Below are 25,984 nucleotides of genomic sequence, written 5' to 3' on the forward strand. Positions count from 1 at the left end.
TTAGCAGATTGGCTGTAAGTGCAAAGCGTTTTATTGTTTTTATAATCTAGGTATTTAAAAAATTTCGTTGAACATTTTCAATCCTTTCTATGTTTGTTATGTATTGTGGGCTCCACACAACGGAAGCGAACTTCAAGTTACTGCGAATTTGAATTTTACTTAAAACAAATCATATTTGCGTTCCTTTTTTATATTTATACTAGCTGAACCCGTCCACGCTTCGCTGTGGCTTTGTCTGGTATTAATTATTAGAGTAAATAAAAATAGTCTAGCAACTATACATTTACCGAGAAAACACATGCTTAATTTAATTTCTTAATTTACGTTGCTGTGACCACGCTGTAGAATATAAATAAAGAAAATGTTAACTTGGGCTAAATTTGATTAACTGACAGCGCTGCGCTGTGTGGAACTGTCATTCAGAACTCGTTGACTATAACAATTTATAAGTCACTTTAAAACGCATAGAATATTCCGTTTCCGTTGGAATTTCCAAATAAAAAGTCAATAGACACACTTTTCTGCTAAAATGCAATGTTCTGTAAAAAAATTGAGTCAATCCATCGATTACTTTCCGAGATTTGCGGCCACAAACTTACGGAGTCTAAATTTTTATATATACATATTTTCATAGAATTTATTTTTATTCATTTATTTATTTATATACGGCATTTCTGCCATTTACATATATGTGGTATAAAAAATGCTTAAAAATAAAAATATAAAAAAATCGAGTATGAAATATTAATATACTCTTACTGTACACATTATTAAGTACTTGAAATACATATATATTTTTAATAAATAATACAATAACAAAATACATTAATCAATCAAATTATAACTATTCTAACCCAATCTCCTGAAGATGATTTGCTCTTTTTGATAAAAATATGTTGGTCACTTTATTTTTTAAGTTAGGCAGAGATAAACTAAATCTATCAAAATATGATGCATATTCATTACCGGTATTCTGTAATCTAACAATAGGTGAATTAAATTGAGCTACCGTTCGAGAGTTTTGACGATTAAATATTGTAGATGTTCCGCTTAACCTTAATTAATTAAGAGACTATTCTTAATTCTATGTATATTATATGGATTCTGTGTTTTCTCCTACTTTGATAAATTTTATATTAGATACCTCAATACACCAGGACATGTAATACAATGAAAAAGTAAGAGCCTTACCGTTATTTATCGGTATAGTATACTTTATAAAAGTGTTGCAAGCAACACCAACAGCCGTGAGGTTGACAGGTCCGAACGCGCCCACTGCAACGTCAGCTCGGACAAGATATTAAACGTCGCGCATCGGAAGAACTCATTACATTTCATCTCGGCATTTCGTAACGCCCGTTAACCACCTCCTCGCCAGTGCTCGCTATTGTAAATTCCTTCTGTACAAAATAATAAGATGTAACTCGTGTGTAACTGCGTGATAAATAACTTCAATTGTAATCCATCTTTCTCATTTAACCTCAAATCAACTCATGCGCACACATTCTATAAATGGTGACCCCGACGTGAAAGTATTAATCTTGCTTTTCGACGCAACGTTGCGGATATACTCGTATTGCTGGATATGAGACGACTGTACCCACAATAAGCACTTAGACACTTCTGGTCGAACAATAAGGAGAGATCTCAGCTAAATGTTCGTACGAGGTTATATCAGAGCACGAATTATGCCATACCCAAAGCCCGTTCGACTTTCGCTCAGAGACATCTCTCCTTTATCGCACCGAGTGATCAATATTTTGGAAGAGGGTTATTAGCTGTCAAGGACGAAAACTATTTGCAAAAGAGGAGATAAGGACTGGATTTTCCTTAGTGGGAGGGATTTAAGTGGGAAACTCTTGATGATTTTCCGAACGTTTGAGTTTGTAGTTTACCATATTGATGTACCATTTATATATTTTTTCAAATTTTTATTATGTTTCTGATCCTATATAATATTTGTGGTAATATATTCGTTTGTCACATCGGTAAATCTCCCATCCTTCCATTGTAATCGAGGGCCGGGAGCTGTGTTTCATTTTGTAATTTATTCTATTTCTTCGTGACCGTAGAGGGGGGTATTCGCTTACCGAATATTTCATTATGTAGAACCTCAATTACCGGTACACAGTTTTGGATTTCCAATTTCACCTTAATCGACTTTCAGTGAAATACTGCCAACAGCTTCGAGTAACTTTATATTCAATTGGATTGTGGATCACCAGACCCAGACATGGGTATATAATTTCCGGCACCGTTCACCACCACCCGCATGCGGAGGAGTGAGGAAAATTCCGATTCACAATCGTCGAACGAACCTGGGAGTTTAAACAATATTTTTGAATTGTTTGAGTGGTGGAAACCGGGATGTTGATACAATGTCATAGTTTTCACGTGTGTTGGGTGTTAACATAATATGTGTCCGTTTTTTTTCCAAATTTAAAAATGATCAGCAAAAGTAAATCAAAATGGAAATAATAAAATAAATAAAACAACTTTGTTTTGAATCACTAATTTTATTTCATTTAAATTATTTATTGACAATTCTTGATGGAATTCCATTGTAATGATGTAATAACTTATTTTTACATATAAGTTATTAATTTAAAAAAATACTTGGTACACTTCCTTTTATTTAAATGAATTTAAACATACTTTTGATAAAGCAAAAAACATAAACATTTTACGTGTAGGACATCAAGGTCAAATGTTAGATAGATTGGAAATTTTAGAAATAAATATGATAAAAAATAATAGCGATAGAATTTTAATAAATCAGCAGATAGAATTTAAAAACTCACCCTTATTAGCCCCCTTAGTTAGACCCTGTACATTGTAATTAAACAATAAATATTTTTCATGTAATAGAATATCTTCTTAAAGTACACCGCCAACACATGTTTCAATCATTTGTCTCAATCTGTTCCATTGCAATATTGCGTTTTGTATATTTTTCAACTTATTTTTTAAATGTACCTACACTTAAGAAAATATTGAGTTTTAAATCAATTATCCATACACTGTATAATATTCACCAGTCTGAAGATGCCCATTAGAGCGTGAAAGCGCTAATTGGTCAAAATAAATAAGTGGAAGTGTTCCAAGTATTTTTTAAATTAATAACTTACATGTAAATATAAGTTATTACTTCACTATTTTTTTTTCCACCAAACAAAGTTTCAAGTGGTTTCAAAGCAAACTTTTAGCAGTGAGTGACATGATTTCAAGACCGTATGTTGCTACCAGCAAAACACAAGAGTTGTAAACTTTGACCTTTAGATTATTTGTGATTTCCTTATTTCTGAAAACGTTTTTCAGCTTTCCAAACGCAGCCCAACTTAAACTATTTATCATATTTTTATTTTATTTTATTACGAGCCTTTAAAATGGAATGTCAAGTAGGCAAAGAGGGCATTTTCGACACCTCCTTCTGTAGCGTTCAATCCAGGAATAAAGCTGCCAAAGCTGCTCGCAATATTTACGCAGTGTACGATGAAGATGCTACGAATTATTAAATAATTCGTTGTTAATATTGAAGGAGGATATACGAGTATTATTAACTAATTTGCATTGATGTACATGTATACACTAGATGAAGCACGAAGCACCCGTCTTGTTGTGTTCCATTCAACTTAAGTTCCGGAACCTAACTTGTAGTCAGTAAACGTGAAGCAGCGTAAAAAGAGGTGACATGTAGCTTTGAATTTACGGTAAACTGGCATAGACAGTTAGTCTTTTTTAGTTAGTACTACGCGTTTTGTATGGCATTTTTTTTTGTTTTGCACAGATCTCCTTTTTGTTCTACAAGTTCTAGGGCCAACTATCACATGCAATCGTCTATCCCCAGGCTCCACAGATATGGCAATCAGTATGAGGACAAGGCTGATATATTTGGTTCTGGACTTGATAGTTATAAAACGAGTCTGATTTCTTTTTTTCTCTCGCAATGCAATTCTTAAAATGTTCTTTATGTTTAAAATATTTTTCTTTTTTGATTTTTCATATTTATGTATATATTTCGTTAATATTTTTGGTTGCTTATGTGTATTTACCTACTTGTTACTATTGTTAAAGTTATAAAATTTTATCATTTTTTGGTTTGTATTTATATATGTGTTTTTTATTTATATTTATGTTCAATATATGTTAAACGCAATTTATGCCATTTATGTAAGAGTAAATAAATAAATATTCTCGCGACAACGCTCATTTTTCGGAACATGATTTCAAACAATCGTTCTATGAAGCATCAGCTATATTTAATAATTCCTTAGTGCTAACTTGTATTTTTTTGTGTCCTCTTGTTCTATTCATTTGGAGAAAAAAGCACCCAACTAACCTAATATTATAAATTCTTGATTAAATAATTTAAAGATACATTTTTAAAATAATTTTAAAATCTACTTGGCTGTTTCTCGTGAAATTTAAATGTTTATATTATATTGCGTGATTCTGTTAAAAAACTTTTATTTGAATTATTAATGACAAGCTGTATCAAAAAAAGATCAGCTAAAAATTAAGAAAATGGTTTGTTTTTTTTACTTAACTTTTCTCATGCATCCCAGTTTTCCCATTTTCACAAATTTAATTTAACTTAACAATTTTTTATGCAACCGGTTCTAATTTTTTATATAAATTAAGTTATAATTTGTAATAAAAAGTTTTAAATATAAAGTTCTGTAACTTCTCGCTGGGTAAAACATAAAAAGAAAAATACAAAAGAATTATACGTTCTTAAAAATGGTTTTCCTCTCTGCTACAATAAACGTCAATAAACAGAAAGTACCGATTAATGTTGGCCAGTAAAATATTTTAAATCTCACGCATTATCTAAATTAATCAAATTTTGTTTACGTTTTTCATTGAAAACATTAAAAACCCAAGGGTTTTCTAAATACCGTGTTTAACCCAAATCTTTTTTATGTTTTTTATATTTTATTTTGAATCTTTAAGTAGGGCACACTTAAATATATTCTTATGTGTGCCCTAACCATAGCAATGTATTCTGCCCATACTGATCATCGTGGTTTCGGATGTGACAGGGTTTAAAGAACATCCTGTATTTGTGTCGAAAATACATGTTACTTAAACATAAATAATATAGTATAAATAATAAAAAACAAACGTTAAGTAATGTAATACACAAAAATGTAAATAATATGTGTACCAATTATATAAAGTACTACGTTTATTAATCTACATATAAAATGTAATTTTGTGATTTTGCACAGTACAATAAAGAAAGATTAATTATGAACATGCGGTACTTATCAAAAAATGTTCAACCTTTGATTAACATTAAAATATTAATCAAAGGTTTCATCTTTTTAACTTCACTAAAATCAACAAATTGAAGAAATATGATTCTTCAAACAAAGGCAATTGTGAATGTTACACAGTTTGTAAAGTGACTACTTAAACCAGCCAATGACAGGTCATAAGCCCCGTAAATGCCTAGACTTCTTTATTCCCTTCTTCAAGGTATTCTTCATCTCTGTTGTAATTTGTAAATCTTAATGACTCCCGAGGGGCTGAAATCCAGTCTTTTATCTACAAACATTCGGACAAACTCAAATATTGTATTAACATAATATATGATTATGCAGTCAACATCATGATATAAGTTATAACTACCAAAAATTTTCAATTTAATATAATCATCAACAATGTCCATGAGATAGTCCAAATTTTTGTAGACAAGGACTGGATTCAACCCCTGGGGAGCTGTTAATATTAACATATTACATCAGACATGAAGAACATTTTACATAAGGGAATATAGAAGTCTGTTGTAATATGTTAATATTAACAGCTCCCCGGGGGGTTGAATCCAGTCCTTGTCTACAAAAATTTGGACCAACTCCAAATATTGTTGATTAATCCACCAGGTCCAAGAGGAAACATAAAAATTGAAAATATTTTTAGGCATTGTTTAGTTAAGTATGTTGGTGAAAATATTCAATCAGATGAACCTCACCCGCAACAATAAAAGTTTCAGCTCTTTAGCTTCAAAAACGTCAACAGAGTTGAAGGAATATAGATGTTCAAATATAGGCAGAATGGTGAATGTTACATTGTATGTAAAGTGGCCGCTTTAACCAGCCAATGGTTAGTCTTCTTTGTTTATTCTCAAATGTAAAAATGTTTTTAAAAAAGTATATTGTTAAGTGTCTTGGGCACAGGTAACCCCAGTGAGGTCACATTATTTTTATTATTAATCATGGTTTGTAAGAGAAAATATGAATAAATAAAATGACAGGTCATCAGCCCTGTGGATGCCTAGACTTCTATATTCCCTTCTGTGAAATGTTCTTCATGTCTGTTGTAATATGTTAATATTAATATAATCAAATGTTCGATCAACTGAATTCTCCTAAACAACACACACCTACGTACGTATTCATATTTTATTTCAATACTAATTTTTACTTTGATATTTTATTTATTTAAATGTATTTTGTATATTCAAATTATTTTATTTAATATATGTCATTCGTAATCTGTAAAGGAACGTGTTTTTCAGCCGGTATTGTCAAATTTTAGTAAAGGGCCTCGGTAAAGAAAAAATAATTACCTGAACAACATTAGACTATAATTTCAGAGAAAAACATTTGATGTTTCCTTTTATTAAAAGTAACATTGTAGATCTGTTACGAACGTTGTATTGAGAAACAGAATTATTGAATGTCGTAATAAAGTACAGCAGACTGAAGTTAGTGAATAAAGAAGATTGTTAGGGGGTATTTATAGGACGTCGGTGTATTATTTTACCCTGGTCTAATTAATTTTGTAGAATAAATTTGTGTCAAAGTTTGTGGAAATTCGTCGTGACCTATGCGCAGGCGCCGCATCTCTGAACTGTGGCGGGAATTGATGGAAACTCGGAATTCCTAAAAGATTTTTTGTCGTTCGGTAATATTAGTAAGTATTTATGAACGTAATTTACGTAAACTCCATGGGTAAGCCTGAACGAACCCCAACTTACTTGAAAGTTTTATTTTTTATCTTCTTCCTTTTTAGGGCTTAGAATTTAGTTACAGACAAAGAAGCGTCGATTCACGACGAATGAAAAATGATGTCGAACTTAGTTCGTAATTCTTACATATTTACTATATAATATTCTATGTATGAACAAAATGTTTATTTGACGCCCGTGGAACTTTTACATGAATGATTATACACAAATAATAGAAATATACAAATATAAACACAATACAAAATACTATACAAAAATACGGAACGCAAGATAAAATATCAAATGATTCATTTACGTAAGTCCCCGATTATTAATTTTTTTAATACAGGACTCCATTTATTAGTATCAATTAGAAATTAGGACGTACATAATATATCTAATCCGGATAATCATTCAATCAATTAATTTATTATATTTTATGTATTAATTTAACAAAGATACACAGGTTCTAAACAGCATACAATTAGTAGATATTCGACAATACAATTCCACGTGCATATATTTATTTATTTATTTATACTTTTACAATTTTTGCATATTTTTTTTATACAGAATAATGTTAAATAATGTCCCGTGCCGAGGTAAACATTTTACAAAAAGTACATATAATAAAACACGCCTTAAATTTGTTATTTAACATACTTATTTATTTATTTATTTTTGCACCACAACAGGCCAGGAGGCCCAATTACATGTTACGTTTATATCAACCTAATTTTATTGACTCGTTTTATTATTTGTACATGTATGAATTAACATTTTATTTTTTTAATGAACGTATTTATAAATACATAAAATTGAAAATAAATATATAAAGTGTTTAAATAAATAAGACTGATCCCCTTACCTTCGTGTAAGTATATTTACAAAAGATCTCTGATGCACTGCAATTGGAGTACCTACCATTGCAGTACCCTGTGCACCACCAGGTGCTAATGTACTTATAGAAATTTTTGTCACGTTTTGCAAATAAAGACACGAGACATAATCCCGTAGATTTCCTCTGGGAGTCACGCGGTGCTCAACCATAGTCTCATGTTATAACTGTTATTGACAAAATCGATTGGGATAATCGAATACCTTGATTACTAACGTTATTTCGAATACTAATTGTGTTTTTCTAGTTTATCATGCCGTGTGTTGTTCGTCCTTCTTACTGACGTTTCAGCCACCATTGCAATGTTCATCATCTGGGCATAATAACCCAGTAAAACATAATCAGTAACTGAAAGGACGCTAAGATTATGAACTTTAATTGACGTTATTTCCAGTAACGAAAAAATCTTAAGCATCACAACGTTCATCAATTTAGTTTATTTATGACTTTTTTGACAACTGTGATCGTGTAGACATTTAAATGTCTGTTTATCTGTCATTGGCTGGTTTACACACTGTGTAATATTCACCCTTCTATCTAACTATGAAGTACTACTACTACCATAATGCCATTTCCCCGTAGGGATAGGCAGAGAGGATGGACCGCCACACATGTCTATCCTGCAGGGGCGAACCGTGTATAGAAGCGATTATGCGCAGCTTACCATTATATTTTACTAACCATAATGATGTTTTATTGTTACTTTATTTACAGAAAAACAAATAAATAATTAACATTTATTTTAAATCATTTCCACCGTTTGTATTTTTATCCTAATATAAATATAAATATCAATAAAGCGCGCCCAGCGTCTGCGGTGAGCCAAGAAACTAGCCGATTTTTTTAGCTTATTTTTTCATACAAATAAGTATACTATATTTTGAATGTATTAACCCCAATGCGGGTTTTTTCTCCTCGATTAAACTTGCAGATTACACAAATTATTTGAAGACTCTTGATTTGGAAAACAGTATTTCAAACATTGTTCCTTAAGGACTATTTTTCTTTGAGATGGTACTTTTGACATAAGACCATAATTACTTTTATGCGTCATAATGCAGGACATTTAGCGCTCCGCGCGGCCGTTTTTAGCACTATTAATTACTAGAACAATCCGGCCAGTTGACATTTCAATTGAATACCTAATATCGACTGAATTCATAGTGGTATTTTTTATTTATTTTTTAATGAATTATATATTAAAGTAATGGATAACATATCTATATAATATAATATATCACGAAGTTACATCGTTTGAGTTGATTTCATGGATGAAAGTTGTTGTATCACACAGAACCACAGAAAAATATAAATTTATAGTGAATATTACTTACATTATATTATGTTCCTCCTATGTAGGTACAAATATATGATTTTTTTTATAGTTTACCTGTAAATAAAATCATCATTCTCCACTGCTATCCTGACCATACATTCCTAGCTTTTTCCGCATTAATACAGCTCGTCATATATGCCCTTCGGTTGCGTCTGCCTTTGTCATGACCAGACTTGAGATTTTACTCTATTTAATCATGCCATATCTTTCTTGGTCGTCTTCGTCCTTAGTTACCATTCATTCTCACCATATGTATCTGTTCTTTCGTTTGTTTTCGAACGAACGGAACGATTCTTCAAATTCTTCCATATGTTGACTGTTGTGAAAGTGATCACTTAAACTAGCCGATGACAAGAGCCCTGTAAATGTCTAGACATTCTTTCCAATATCCTACTTGCCTAATTATCCTTCTCGGAAATGTTAAGTATAATGAATTTAAGTATTCATAAGAAAAGATCATTCAACGGTGTAAAAGCGGGAAAAAGGGTGAAAATAAAGGTTTAAATGTCACAAAGAACTGTATAATGATTGATTTTAATGGTTATTTTTATAACTAGTTATCAATATTCGGTTCCTGTCAATCGATTACGCGCATCGCTGCTATGTACAATAACCGGTACGTGGCCGTGGCGCGGTATGTAGGTGAAATGTCTCCCCCTCCTCCCTCTCCGCGCGTCTCTCCCGGCGCGTCTGGGCGGGAGGAAGCAGTGTTGCCAGACAGACGAAAATACGGGGGGTGCCAGACGCGAGACACCCCGCCTACCCATCGGGAAACTCCATTGATAACCAAGCACCTCCTCGTCCCCTCGCCTCTTCCTACCGCGCCATACGGAAAACCCACACTTCGAACTTCGAATCGCTCATTCTGTCTGAACCAGAGACAACGCAGCGTTTGGTTTTGTCTGCGTCTGCTCTATGGTTTTAAAAACTTGTATGTTCTTGAAAGTTTAATTTGATGTTTAAACTGTATTTTATTAATGTTAATTAGTATAATATGACTAAACCATGAAAACTCTTAACTTGCTTTTGGCAGTAGATATCAATATATCGCTAAAAGGCCGTAAAAAGTGAGGAAAAGGCGTGTGTTTTTTTTTGTTATCTCCAATTTTAATACTTCTTTCAAAATCATTAAAAGTCGGGCGAAATAATAAAGTTCGGATGTACTTGATAGTACTTGACTCATATTTTCACACTATAATTTTTATCGAAAACACAATATTTTATAGCTATAAAAAATAAATATTTATATCATAAATATGTTGGTTATGTCTTATACATAGAAAGTGATCGCTGGCATAAAAAATTGATGTTTTGAATATCTTTCTTTGTGTACCTTACATGTACATACATGTTTTAATAGAACGTAGGTTAAGATTAAAAGAAGTCTCTGAGATGGTTTGGTAATGTAGAACGAATGGATGACGAAATAATGGTAAAACAGATTTATATAGCGAGAATGAACGGTAATATGGGACGAGGACGACCAAGAAAGACGTGGCACAATCAGATAAACCAAAATCTTAAGTCCAATAAGAACCGATTTTGTTATTTTTTTAGACAAAGTTTTAGAATAAAATTTTCTGTGTCGGTATGTTTTGCGTTTTTCAAAAATAGTTATATTTGTATACCGTGCGCAGTGTGCAGTGCGCAGTGCGTCCGAGACTGCAGATAAAACTGTGTTTTCTGACGGGTTTGGATGGTTCTAGTTCCCACAATAAACCATTGTTTTTTAAACGAACCGATATAGGGACACGCCAATGATAAATATCTTTAATGTGTAAAAAACATGTAGGAGCATGTAGAGCGAATGGACAACGAAAGAACGGCTAAAAATATTTACAATGCGTTCATGGATACAAAAATAGAGGAAGACCGAAAAAGACATGGCATGACCAAATCCAACAAATGCTTGATGATGGATATGGAAAAAGTCGGAATAATCGGCGCGCGTGCATGAGAAGATCTATGAATGTAGAGGAAGCGAGATCTGAATGCAAAGATATAGTGATGTGGAGGTTAAATGCTGTAGATATGCGATCCCTCAAGCGAATGTGTGGTAAAACGATGTATAATAGGTGTACAAATGTCGAGATCCGAGAATTGTGTAAGGTTGAGACATGCATTATCGACATAATCAAGAAAGGGGTGCTGTGCTGGTTTGGACATGTAGAGCGAATGGACGGCGAAAGAACGGCTTAAAGGATCTACGATGCGAATGTTGATGGATGTAGAAAACGAAGACCGAGAAAGACATGGCACGATCAAGTCCATCAAATACTTGAAGATAGACATGTCGAGAGTAGGAATAATCGGCGTGCGTGCATGAGAAGATGTATGAATGTAGAGAAAGCGAGGTATGTATGCAAAGACAGAGTGATATGACGTTCTGTCATCTCTACCTACCCTTAAGGGGAAACGGCGTGATATTTTGTTGTTGTTATTATTTAAAAAAAACATTTTTCTAGTGCCATAAATCAGAGAGAAAATACGTGAATACGTTCGTATGAAGAAAAGTTGGACCGTGTTTCCTCTTAAGATTAAATACAATTAGTATACTTACAAAACTTTAATAAAAATCTTTAGTAAAAACCGTTCGGATAAACGTAAAAAAGATGTAGTATAACCAAAAATCCAGTAAAAATAAATAAATGGGTCGAAATTATAAGGAACTCAATGAAATAAACTAAAAACCATTTTACTATTTTATCCACAAAAAATAACAACCATCATTTTTTTGTACACGCATTCTCGGCGAATGCAACCCTGGTGATGGATAATAAAAACATTTACGCTCCTAACTTTTGCTTAGTAAATTGAAGATTTTATGAGCTATAAACCTTCTCGTGGCAAAGATGTACATTTATCTGAAAACCGCACGTAAATCGGTCCGATAGTTATCGAGTCCATCGAAAAACAACCATTCGAACATTGCCTTTTATATATATGGATAGATAGATAGAAGATAGAAAAATAGATAAGATAATATTTCAGGTCGTGACTACCTAAAAATAATCTGCACTCGGGATCATTTTTTATTACAAACATATCATCATCGTTCCCTTTCCGCTCCTAATGGTGCATAATTGCAGCGTATCTTGGTCTTTTTTTTGTTACATGAAGGTAAGAAGACCAGTCTTACGCTTCAGGTACCAGTCCAGGGACTATGAAATATTATTGTGTAAAAACACACCTTTAAATCAATATTTCATATGAACCATGTCGGGAATCGAACCCGAGACCTTTAGTATGGTAGGCAAACCGTTGATCATTACACCACGAGGTCAAAATTGCGCAATTACGTCATTACAATTATATATGCATTGATAAAAACAGTCGAACTCTGTTTATCCGAACTCCAGTCATCAGGATTGCCAAGTATCCGGGTCTCCGATCGGGAAATAAACATTAAAGGAAATGTTATAATAATAAATAAAAAAGGATAAACGAATTACTTAAACTTTGCTAGACATGTTCAAGTAAGTTTTTAAATGTGATTCTAATCGCTGTATTATTTCAAAAGCAATGAAAACGTGATCTTAGAGTAAATTTCTCGTTTTCTTTCAAAATATTTTCTGCATATTTGGATAACGTCTGGATAAGTTATCTTATTTTTTTGTTTTGTACACCATTTTGTGGAAAGGACCCAAATCTAATTGTTATGGTATTTATTTCAATCAATATAGCTTAAAGTTTTCGCAAACCAAGTTTTGTAAAATTTCCATTGAAAATAATGGTAAAAACGGCATTTTTCAATAAAAAAATATGAAAGCACCCGTCTATGAATAATTAGTTTCATATTTTTGTTTAGAACTCGCTTCCTCAATATTTATGAATGTTTTCATGCATGCACGCCAATTATTCAGACTATAGGTGTAAATAAAAATTTCGTCAAATATTACTTTTTAATTTTTTTATTTTATTTAAATCTTAAAGTAGGGCACACATATTATACATATTGTTATGTGTGTTCTAATAATAACATTGCTAATATATTTATAAATTTTATAAATTGTCTATCACATATGTCTTGACCATTATTTTTAATTTTGATATGTTTTTTTCTTCATAAATATTTTTTTTGGATTTATTATATGGAATAAAAGGAATTTTCCTCCTTTTGAAAGTAAATTTATTAACGTACCTACAATTTATAATATAATGCCGTATACGCAAGTGCGGAAGAGAGTATTTATAATAATAAATAGTAAATTTATTATTATTATTTCAAAAATTTGAGAATAATTGTTTTTCCTAACCTTTTTTTTTACAAGCTTTTTACGTAAGCTCTGAATACATATTAGAAGCACAATGTATGTATATTCAGAATACCTACAGTATATTTATATAAGCCTCTTTAGGAGCTGCAGTCGGCAGTCGGCAGACGCCTACTTTACCGACGGTGCGGGTCACGTGTCAGCTCGCTGTCCGATCTCCGATCGCCGATCGCTGCTGTCAAAACTCGGAACGGTGCTTCGGGGGTCGGACATAACCTTTGCGATGGAAAAGCATAATTTAATTCGTAAAAGCAACGACTGTTGCTGCAGATTTAATAAATATCCGAAGAAACGCACCCTGGCGTGATACACAGCGAGTTTTCACAATTTCGAACGACAAAAAACCCGACGAGTTTCCCAACATCGACTATGATGTATGTTAACCTAATTACATATTCTCAACTGTGTCACAATCGATTGTTGTACTTGTTGTTGTATTTGGTGCTAGATCAAGTGTTTATCTTATTTTGCGTACACACGCTATCTTAAGACAGTGAAATGTTTTCATATTGGACTCTGGAAATGATTGGCCTACGTGCAGGTTTTATTTTGTTAAATTATGACTTGAAAGTTGTTAAGTGCGATCACAAACTCCCTGTTATCTACTGTTAACAACATACCTTTCCAATTCTACATATGGCTAGGCATTTACAAGCATTATTCGTACTTATACCGAACAATAACAGCCCAGTGCAATGAGACAAATTAAATCTTATTATTACAGCTTACTCTGTGGAATATTTACGAAATCCAATAAAATAATAGTGTTTTTTTATTGCCAATTTAGTTTCTCTAAATAATATCAAAATGACTATTAGTTATGAAATACTATTTTCTCAAATCTGAAGTACTTTAAAATGCACATTGATTCATAATTATTTCAAATTGTGTACGAAAAAACAAAACTCACTAGTTTTTGGGGAATAAGTTTTTTTACATTTAGTTTGCAATCGGTGTTAGTTGAGTATGATTCAAGTGAGGCCTTTCAGTGTGTACCTGAATGATGCAAATAGCGTAAATATTATTATTGTTTTAAATCCAGAGCCGAACGCACAATGGGTTTAGTTGGCACAAAGATCCAGACACTTGCTTACGAGGGAGGGAGAATAATGTACTTGTATTAATTTACAAATGTGGATATTACCGTCTCTTTTCAGTAAGTGGCGTTGCTCTAGATCGCGTTAGATCCGGCGCTGCTTAAAACTCATTTCTTTATAGAAAAAAAATTACTTCTGTAACACATAACAGATATGTATCAATGTTTTTCAATATAGTTGAAATTGTAAAAAAAATTTAGTTGTTTTCGTCGATTATATGAAATATCACTATCAACGATAATGTTGGCAATTTTTTTCTCGCTGTAGAATTTAATTATCGCCGTTGTGATTTTAATGTTTTACAACATTTGTTTATTTTTTCGTTCGCAGCAAAGCTTCTGACAGAATGATCAGTGTCACTTAACAGGTTTATTAAAACAGTTGTGTGTTTAGCACAAGAGTCGATAGTGTTTGTTCGTATGTAGCTAAGACGACAGCTAAATAAAATTTTGATCAAAAACGTGTTTTTTATTTTATTTTATCAGATATACAAAAAGATTTACGGGTTACAATACTTCGGTAGTCAGATGGCAGAAAGGATCATCTATATTTTCAAAAATATTCAGTACAGCTGAAATAAAACCTTGATTAAATCTACAAACTAATATTGATTAATATAATTACAAAATTGATAGCTACTTTCCAAAAAAGAGACTAGCTCTTGTGCTTGGAGAGTGACTTACAATATTTTTTTCATTTAGTAATTTGAAGTTATATATTTTCAAATATACATGAGAAAAAAAATTAAAATTATACAAAATAAAAAGAATAACATAAAATGATAGTAATGTTTTGTTCAGTTTTCAAGAACTTATAACTTTTTTTCGTCATTTTTTTTCTGTGTTTAGTTACTGAAATATTTATTAAAACTATTGAAAATTAAAAAACTAAAAGAATTATTGATGGTCCCTTATACCGTCTGACTACCAACTACATAGAGAAAAAAAGAGAATATATAATAAGACCTGCCATTTAATAAGATTAACTCACTCAAATTTAACCATATGGAACAACGATTTAAAGAATATAATGTAATAAATGGTAATCAAAAGGAGGTAGTAGTGCAAAGGAGTGTTAGAGGATGAATGAAGGATAGTGAGATTATAACATTTCATTTTACTAATGAAAATAATGATGACGAGTAATGAAGAGCCAATGAAAACAAAATGTCTTTTCTCCATTATTCTAAATCAAGTTTGTTCGTTCTTTTCTGTTCCTACTACAGGAGGTGTTAATAAAATCTGGATTATTGAAATTCTTAAATGCTTTGCAAATACAAGGAATAATAGAACATGTGTTATTTTCATGTTGAATCTTAATAAATTATATTCCAAACCTTAGGTGTACTGTAGCAACATTCTTGTTCATTTTAAATATTGTATTTAGCCACCTGTCAGAAAGGGGACCTTTCTTGGGAATGAAATAATCCACGGCGTAGTTATACAGAATATAAAGAAGCTGATAGCAAGGCAAATCTTAGAACAATTATAATTAGTAAGAATTGACTACCTATGTATTCAGATATTGAGGATTCAATTTGCCTCTTTTCTGTTGTGTGAATATTGGTATGGAAAAAGTCTAGTATGTCTTCTTAGCGGCTTGAGTGATACTTGACTACTTAGATATTGACCAAAACATAAAACTCACCAATGATATTACTGCAGTTTGCTGAATATTTTTTAAGAAGGTATGTTTATTTTACCCTTTCAGCCCTGGTGTTCATTCAAATATACACAAATTTAAAGATTTTTTTTCTCCTGTACCTTCCGAAATTCAAAAGCTTCAAGTTTTTTTATTTTTTATTACTAGAACCCCTAAGTACGTCTCTATTTATTTTTTTATACGTCGGTAATCCGCATTACACGGAAAAGTTCATTTTAAACATTGGCAGCTGGCTTCTGGCTGGTTTGTTTGTTTGTTTTATAGCGAATTTCTGTCGTCCTTATAAATGATATGTACGGAAAGTTTTCAACATATTTAAGTCAAATCAAATTCATTCGATTATCAGTTTGAAACCGATTGTTTATAACAAATGAATGTTAAATAATTTCTCAAGTATAATGATCAAAATACATTAAAAATACCCAAAATTTCCATAGAATTTCTTTAGCACACAGAAATAATGCAGGTCTAAATTGGAAATGAAATTTTTGTAACATTGTGAATTATAGATTTTTTAAATGAATGTTATCCTAACTAACCCTGGAAATGTCCCGATCTTTTCCACCCTTTTCTATGTTCTCGTTTTGTTTATTATTTAATTCAAGTACATGAGGTAATTAGGCTAATCTTACAACAATGTCTCTTTAAAATAATCCATACAAAACAGCACTAAAGAAATGTTTTGATTTTTGCTAATGGAGTTTTGCTTTGTTCCTTTGCAGATGCTCTCAGTACAGTCGCCAGGGTGTGCCGGCATGGAGAGGCTGGGCGGAGGCGGCGCGGGGGCGGCGGGGGGAGGGGGGGCTCGCTCCCGGAGAGACCTCGATGACCTGTAAGTATAAATTAACAATTCAAACAAAAAAAATAAGTGTCTTGAGTATGTCTAGAGCCTTCCGAGTGCATATCTGTAAATATCAATTCGGGATGTTTCTTTATCCTCCCGAAATGGCATTAGCCTCATGATAGGACAATCGAGAACCTGAGACACAAAAATATATATATGTTCTTAAACTTGTTAAAATAACATTAAATCAACTCTTGTATTTACCTTGCAAAACTTCATTAAAAGATCCTTCAGAAAAAATAAATTAAATTAAATTACTTTGAATTTTCTATCCTTACTGTTTTTGTATAAATACATTGAATATAGATATATATCGAGGCTATACTGATAGAATGCATTAACAGTCTTTATATATTTCAAACATTTTAAAATAAAGGTGAAAGATGTTGATCTCAAATTTTATGCTATGCATTCAAAGCTTTAAATAAAAGAAAATTATTGGAGAAATAATGCGTTGAAAGAAGCTTTAAATGCGATTATCTCGGAACTTGTTTTTATGACTTAATGCATTCTGTCAGTAAAGCCTCGATATTATACATATGTTATATAGATACATGTTATTATATAAAGATACCAGTCTCGAAGATGTCATGAAACCGATGAAACCTGTCACTGGTTATTGCAAATTTGTGGATTTAAATACCATTCATCTTTTATTTCTTTAATAGGTTGAGGTTTTCTACCGCTGTTTCTTTGTGGAGCCTGCATTTTATTTATAATTATAAAAATACCTATATAGTTTTATTCCTCTTTTATTTATAAATTTTCATTAGTTTCAATATGTTTTCACAGATTTTTATGTGCAGGTCTATTGGCTGAAGACAGGAGAGTTATTTAAGTTAGGAGTGGAATGTTGAAATTCATCGGAGAGGTCTGAAAGAAAATGTGTTAAGAGTTTATTTTTAACATCATTCCCGATTTGTAAAAATAACCTATTTTGTAAAGATGCTCTTTTTCGCTATCTAATGTTTTTCTTGTCCGTTTGCAGGAATCAACTACACGGCGTGTCCATTCAGCAGGTGCATCGAGAGGTGAATCGGCTCATGGAGATGCAGGTCCGGGCGCTTGGGGCCCACCAGTCCGAGCAGCTCAACTGTCCGCACCGCATCGCTCTCCCGGATGGGGAGGGAGGGCCTGACCGCCACCTGAGGCTGCGAGCCCCTTACCAGGTAGGCGCGCCTGTAGAGATAGATATCCGTGAGGATGCAAGGAAGAATGTTATGTCGGGTCCATATGAGTGGATCCTATAAGAAAAAAGTGTCCATGATCGTGTTAAATTCCATCAAACATGCATTTTTCAATGTAGCGAACATTAAAAAAAATGTGAATTTCAATTTAAATTTATTTATTTTATAAACGTTTATGTACATTACAAAAATATTTCAATGCATACATAACACGAAAAATTAATACTAAAATTTAAATATACAAAGATGTTAAAATAAAAATACCCAGCAATTATAGAAAAAGGATTCTATCCTCTCTGAACTTTTTTTCACTAATATGAAAGATGTCGATATCCGAAGAAATACGGTTGAGTGAAGACATTGCTCTTCCTACTGGCATTACCATCGGCAGGTTGGTTCTGCAAGCAGTATACCCTTTTGCTTAGTGGGGAAGATCAGCGCTAAGGGAAAATTAGAAATATAAAATGTTTTCTAATGTGTGGTAAAAATTAGGGTATTTAACTCATTCACCGCGATGCTCACATACGTCTGTGAGTTCCTATGACTGCATGGTGCTCACGACATATGTGAGTAATTTATTATCAAAAAGGTTCGTAGCTTAAGTATTCAGATATAATAAGTATAGAATAAGTATAGAGATAATAAATTCATGGTCACTAACAAAATGTTATCCATTGAAACAATTTTTTTTTTAATGCTAAGAAAATGTTTAAATTAATAAATAAAATATGACAATTTTGGACGTAAGGAATGGGTTAATTGTACGCAATTTTCTTTGCAATGTCACAGGTTTATGTGACCACGTGTTTGCGAAAACCAATAATTTATAGCGTTGTGTTGTTGTGGCAACCGGTGAGGGATTTCCGGTTTACAGGGTAGTCATGTTTTTAGAATTCTTTAGAACCTTTAAATAATAGAAACAAAAACAATCTGTCTTTGCTACAAACTAATCCGATCTTAAATAGGTGCGAAGGTTTTCACGGTCACTGTTATCAATATTATGTATCTTTTTTGGGTAATACCGTGTATGTTGGATTTGATCCGACGTTTCGGCTACCATTGCAGGAGCCATCTGCAGGGTTTTCCCTGAAGTTCGGAAACGTCGGATCAAATCCAACATACACGGTATTACCCAAAAAAGATACATAATATTAATCCGATCTTGTCAACAATGTCATTGAATGCCTGCATCTCAGCGGTTTGTACAACAAACGTTAGTTTAACCCATGATCCTTTAGATCTAAGCCACAGAAATAATAAATTACCATCATAGTCTGGGAAAAGTACTATAAAAACATTTATTGCGTATTACTCAAAATTTAAAAAAATGCCGTCTTTGTTTTGTGTACATATTTATTTTGTATCAGTGACCTGACCTGGCTTTGTCTCCTTGCAGCATTCTGAGCTGACCCGCTCGGCCGTGCAGCCGCCTCCCAACAAGACGGTGCGCGACGTGCCCGAGTGGGCGGCGCCGCCGCCGCGCGCGCGCAAGGCCTCGCCGCACAAGAAGGACGGGCTGGTGCAGAAGGCCGTCAAGTACCTGGCCAACCTGGGCGGCGGCGGGCGCGGCGCCGAGCCCCCGGCGGCCGCAGAGGAGCCGCGCCGCGCGCCCCCCTGCGTCATGGTGCCGCTGCGCCCCCCGCCCGCGCCCGCGCCCCCGCCCTCACATTCCACCTAGTGCGCCCGCGTGTTTCGCTAATTAAAACAAAGACTGAAAGTTAATTTTACGAAATGATTATAAAGGAATACCGCGTTTCTTTTCCGAAATTCGTCTCGTTACGTGCCGTAAATAAGTAAATTAATCGATCCGTGTTCGCTAAATTGAATTAAAGTTTATATATTTCGATTCGATATATCGATCGGACGTTGACTTTGTAAAGATTTTAATCATAAATTAGTCATCCATTCTCGATATGCAATATAATGTAATAGGAATAATTCGTCGTATCTAGATTTATTGCAACAAAGAGGGAAAACATGTCCAGAAGGAAGTTTTAAAATATGAAAGTCTAAGCCTTTAACAGGGCTTAAAACCTGTCATTGGCTAGTTTAACCCTTTATAAATATTTTTTGTTGTGATTTTCATCTTTTAAACCTAATTAAATATGTTCTTTTTTAAGATAATATTCTACATATTGCATTTGAAAATCGGAGTGGTAGACTGATCTACCACTGTACGTTATTACGATACTCTTTAAACATAAGACTTATTATTAATAAAAAGTTTAGAAAAAATCTACCCCAGTTCTGGTGGTATATGTATGTTCCACTTTTTTCTAGGTGTCCTATAAAAGATTAAGTGGCCACTTTACACACTAGACTTCCATATTCCCTTCTCAGAAATATTTTCCCTCTCTGTTGCGGTAAATTTGGATACTAATAACTCCCTACGGAGTGAAATCCAGCCTGTCCGACAAACGTTTGGACATACCCAAAATATTGTTGATTTATTGTATCGTCGAGTTATGGAGAGTGCCAGACTTAACCGACTCTCGCTACCTCCGCGTCCTGTCCCCCACTATCCGGTCCCGTCTCCGGGCCTGCTCCAGACTTCTCCGGCACCCTTCCTTCCACTCGATTGAGAAGCTTCCAGTTAAAGAAATACCCGAGCGTGTTGCGTCGCTTCCCGCGCTGTATAATCTGTTGGAATGTCTGATGGATTCTTCCCGTCATAATACTGCATAAATACATTACCCACTATAGACTCTTATTGTAATTTTGATACTATGTAATAATAGCATAATTAATACCTTATATAAATAAAGTTGAATACATTTTTATTCCCAATGAGACGTATGTACCTCTCGACTTAGATAAATGAATGGAACAAATAATTTGTAGACAATCTTGAATATTAAATTAATTCTATGTACATATATAAATATTTATACGAATAATTATTGTGCTCCACGGCCCTCCGATGTGTGCGATGTTGCTGATCCTTGTTTCTCAGTAATTGCACGATGTATAAAGTTATTCCACTAGTTATTTGGACATTTCTTTAACTGGAAACACAAAATTGAATGGTTCAAATTGATATATTTGTAATACTACGCCGCATTCTTCGATATAATATTTCTCCATTGCAAATGTTGATATTATCGGTTCATTTTCCACTCGGGAAAAGGATTTGTCACGTGTATGTATAATTTGTTTCCAATATAAATATTCGTTACTCTTAATATTTATATATCCATTACTATTTATTACTATTTATTTGTTTTTTGTTTACATTATGATAATTTGCAATACTATGCTTAAACTGTATGCATAATATTTTTTTAAAGATTCTTTTTAAAATGTTTAAATTTTATTTTAACCCTGTCGAACAATCTTTGTAATTGTTAATCAGAATGTATTATACCCAAGGAGAATGTTTTATTGAACATTGCGACGGTAATACTTCCGAACTTTCATAGATAAGATGCTGTTGAAACTAGTGACTGTTGGCCCGATACTGTGTGCACATAATGTGGCTACATGAAACATTATACTGTCTATGCCTTCTGATTTTTCTCTCACTTGTGGCCAGTTGTTTGAAAAAATCATAATTATTTCATTCATAAATGAATTATATGTTCATGGGAAGGTTGCCATGTAATTTTTACAAATAAATTATATACACTAACCGTCTGTTTTTTTGTGTTATTAAGATATTTGATAAGTCAAAAGGTTATTTTTTTTAACCAAATTGCATAATAACTTAACGTTTGGGTTTGGATTACATAATTTTCTACTTCAAATGTTATTTTCACCTATGTATTTACAATTTTGAACTTAATTTTATTAATGTTGCATTAATTTCCTTGTTAAATTGCTACAATTGGTCCCAAGTGAAATAAGTCTGGATAGGTACCTGATCACACAAATACTGTAATGTTAGATCTGCTAAACAATAGAGCATAATATCCAGATTTTTAAACAAATACTCGTCTGAAAAAAATGTGTTAAAAATATCCTCTGTACATCAGCCCATTCACGTCCAAAGAATAACTCGAAGAAGTGTTATTTTATCACTGAAAAATTATTTATTGCTGCTTCTAATTGAATATACTGCACCTCTGCAATATTGTTGTAATCGTTGAATTACATGCACAACTATGTTCTTTATGTTTCGAAGCTATTCTTCAGATGTAACCGACTTCATATTCTTGATATAACCACAGTTGCATGAAAAGTCTGATGGAATTAAGCTACAATTTTGATAATCACACTAATCAAATTGTTTGTAACAACATACACATTCAGATTGAAAGTCACATGTTTACAATTGTGTCATGAAACATTTAGAGGGGCTAAAAGTTTTATAATGTATTGAAATTTAGAATTGTATATATTTTTTAAATTGTTTAAAAAACTCGTCGTAATTAATGAGTTATTTAGTTCCCCTGTTAAATGTTAAATTTGTAACTTAAATCCATTGGCCTTTTTGTGATGTATAATTTTAAAAGGCACTGTTTCTATACTCTATTCCAAAACACTTATCTGTAATATTTATTAGTCTAAATGAATTAGGATGTTGAGAATATTTAAAATGTACTGATTCAAAGTGAAAAATTTTAATATTGATTATAATAGCGTGTATTATAATATGATATGTTGTACAATACCGACAGATATGTTAAATAAATCTATTATTGTAAAATTATTTGGCTATGCTTAAACGTGGTGTGTTTGGTATTTATAGAACATTAATATTTTCCTTATATTTAATTAAAAGATAGGAAACTATTTACACAATCAGTATTTGCCAATAAGCTGCGTCAGCGTGAGTAGCGTTAGATTGTACCAGAGGCAGAGGTTGCCCTCTGACCTCATCTCGGATACTGTATAATGGCCACTGTCACCTATTTGTGTAAAGCAATTCTAAATCTCATAGTAACAAATAGCGAAATCTTATTTAATATAATCGCAGATAGTTTCCTTATTATAGAACTCGCGCAAATATTTTTTTATGAAAAAGAAATCGATCGTAAACACTCGTCCCTGTCAGAGTGATCGTATATTTTTTAAATGTGTTAGGATTTGTTTGTTGTCTCGTTAGTAAATAAATGAAATAATAATAAACACAGTATGAATGTGTAATGAATTGAATAGGTGGCTTTCTTCGGGGGACGAATCCACCGTCTGAACACTGTTATTTATTATTTTACAAATATTTTTTTATCGTCACTGACGCTGTGCAATCGTGTTAATTATTCTTTGTCCTGTGTTGAGGCCGGTGGGTGGGTCTCCCTCGTGTTCCTCTCCGGGACGTCGCCTCGCTGCAGTCACTAGTAGTCAACTCGGGGATATCTGTATATTGTTGGGATAAGGGGGTGCTGAAGACCCCACAAGCCTGTGTAGGAGGAGAGTACATAACGTTATTGCTAATGTTAAGGTGTCTCACACTTGTAGTTACGTTGTACCAACGTCACAAGTATCAAAGCAGATTATAATATAAATTGATAATAATTGTAGGGGTCATTTTGGAATATTTATTGAAAATTAATAAAATGCCCTGTATTCAAAAGTTTTCATGGTTTTATTAGTATTATTTTGTTATTTTCCCTTACTTCGTCCTATCTGGTGACCACAAACTGTCTCTAGACTTATCTGCCTCTTCCCAACATCCGTGCATCCTCCTAAGTCAGATTTACATTTAAAACTACTGCATATAATATATGATATACCTTATCACACATACAATTTTGTAAATCACAGTTTTCATTATTCACTACATTTATATGTCCCCAATCATAGAATTACCAGCTTTACCTAGAGAACTTGGCCATTTCTGGATGGATATCTCCGATAGCGTCAGCACAGACGGTTTTACCTCCCAGCTTCCAGAACTGACCTGCCTCTGGTAATGCCAATTGGAAGAGCAGTCAGGTAGCTCAACGTGATCACTTTGGAGATTGACATCTTTCATATCTGTGAAACTATGTTTAAAAGGCACCTACTCGAGGATTCCTGGCCTGATACGTTGTGCCGATTTAACATCTTAAATAAATAAAAAATTGACATGTTATTTCGGTGCGATAAAAATTTAAGGTTCGTATTAGTTAAGTACACGATTTGAAAAAGCGTTATTATCTAGGTTTTAAAAGAATGATGAAGTCTACTTTGTAAAAGAAGAAGAAATCTACTTTTTAAAAGAATTAAAAAGTTACATAGTTTGTAATTTGGCGGCCTCCGTGGTGTAGTGGTCAAGACGCTTGCCTCCCGGTGAGAAAACAAAAAATTTATGTGATTTTTCTCAAGCCTTGGTGTTTTGTGATGTAATTCACCACTGTAATCGAGCCTCCTGGCCTGTTGTGGTGCAAAAATAAAAATAATAATTTTTAAATAAAATATGTAGGGTGAGTGACGGAAACTGGGCAAACAATTATTAATGAAGAACTGATGAAAAACCTCTCGGACAAGGAAGTCTCAGCTGTTATTTATTTTATTTTATCAATAAAAGTTCCCAAATACCTATATATTGGTAAGATAATTATAATTTGTTTAGTTTAAATATTTTTCATCAATTTTATATGAAAACATCACATGTACAAACATATTTTCATAAAATGATTTTCAAGGTTTATTACAATGATAATTATACCTACAAATGATTACAATTTTATTAATTTAATATAAGGGAATATTTGATTTTTGGTTGGTTTCAATTATCACTTTACCCACTGTAACACTTTGTTTGCACTTTCACATTTCCTACATTTGTTGATTTTTGAGATTCAGATGAGATCCTATTGAAACATTTCATAATTAAGTGGTACCCAAAATAAAGTACAGCATACCTAAAATAAGTGATGAAAGGGATAGCGGATTAGCCGGATACCAAATATTCGGCAAGCCTCTGAGCCAGATAGCCGGATATTTAATTTCTCTCATGATTAAAAACAAAACTTTTAATGGGTGTAAAATAAGAAGGGGTTAAAATATTTTTTTTATCATAACAGCATTAGTTACATCAATATATGTATATATTACATACATGTTTTTAATTCAAGACTCACCAAGCCAATTAATTACAACTGTTGTAATAATTGTAAACAATTACAATATTAAGGTAATTTCTGAATTAATTACGCACGTAATTTCTTTTGGTAAATATATTTTTAATTTAAAAATCATTTTTGATCAACACTTCTTATTTGCCTGAAATAATTTTCCAATTTTTAATATTTTTCTTGGACCAGTTGGTTTTATTACGATACTATGAGTTTCTCCAAATGTTTGCAGACAAAAAACTGGATTTCACACCCTGGGGAGTCATTAAGATTAACTTATTACAACATAGATGGAATGGAAAACATTTTAGAAAACGGAATATGAAAGTCTAGGCATTTACAGGGCTTGTGACCTGTCATTGGCTAGTTAAGGTCGTTGAATCGGGTTGTGGTCTCGTGGCTAGTGTCTTGGACTCACGGCTCAAAGGTCCGTGGTTCGAATCCCACTCTACCCCAACTTGATTCCTGTTTTCTAATAGTGAATTATTTACAACTCTTTGAAAATGGCCTTTAAAAATTAAATATTTGGGTAAATCATAAGAACGCAAAAATTTATTTTAACAAAAAAATTAAAACTGACCACTTTACACACTGTGTAACATTATGACAGGCGCTGTAGCGCAGTTGGTTATACGACCAACTGTAAAACTGGCTTCATGGGTTTGATTTCCACCCTTTGCATGAAATATATCTATGAAAGATTTTTCTATACTGGTCCAGACCACTTTGCAAA

General features: G+C 32.8%; 1 protein-coding gene across 1 annotated transcript; it reads left to right on the plus strand.

Moving 5' to 3' along the window:
- The first annotated feature begins 13,622 nt into the window (after positions 1 to 13,622).
- Positions 13,623 to 23,765, plus strand: LOC148278354 (uncharacterized). Its single transcript, XM_088231516.1, has 4 exons — positions 13,623 to 13,837; positions 16,945 to 17,054; positions 18,055 to 18,235; positions 19,650 to 23,765. Exons 2-4 carry the CDS (start codon positions 16,945 to 16,947, stop codon positions 19,929 to 19,931), a joined length of 573 nt encoding a protein of 190 aa, XP_088087642.1. The 5' UTR covers positions 13,623 to 13,837; the 3' UTR covers positions 19,932 to 23,765.
- The last annotated feature ends 2,219 nt before the right edge of the window (positions 23,766 to 25,984 follow it).

This window comes from Micrasema longulum, unplaced genomic scaffold (assembly GCF_059751315.1).
Source record: "Micrasema longulum isolate JH-2025_06_02 unplaced genomic scaffold, ASM5975131v1 h1tg000888l, whole genome shotgun sequence".
In the NCBI taxonomy this organism is placed as follows: domain Eukaryota; kingdom Metazoa; phylum Arthropoda; class Insecta; order Trichoptera; family Brachycentridae; genus Micrasema; species Micrasema longulum.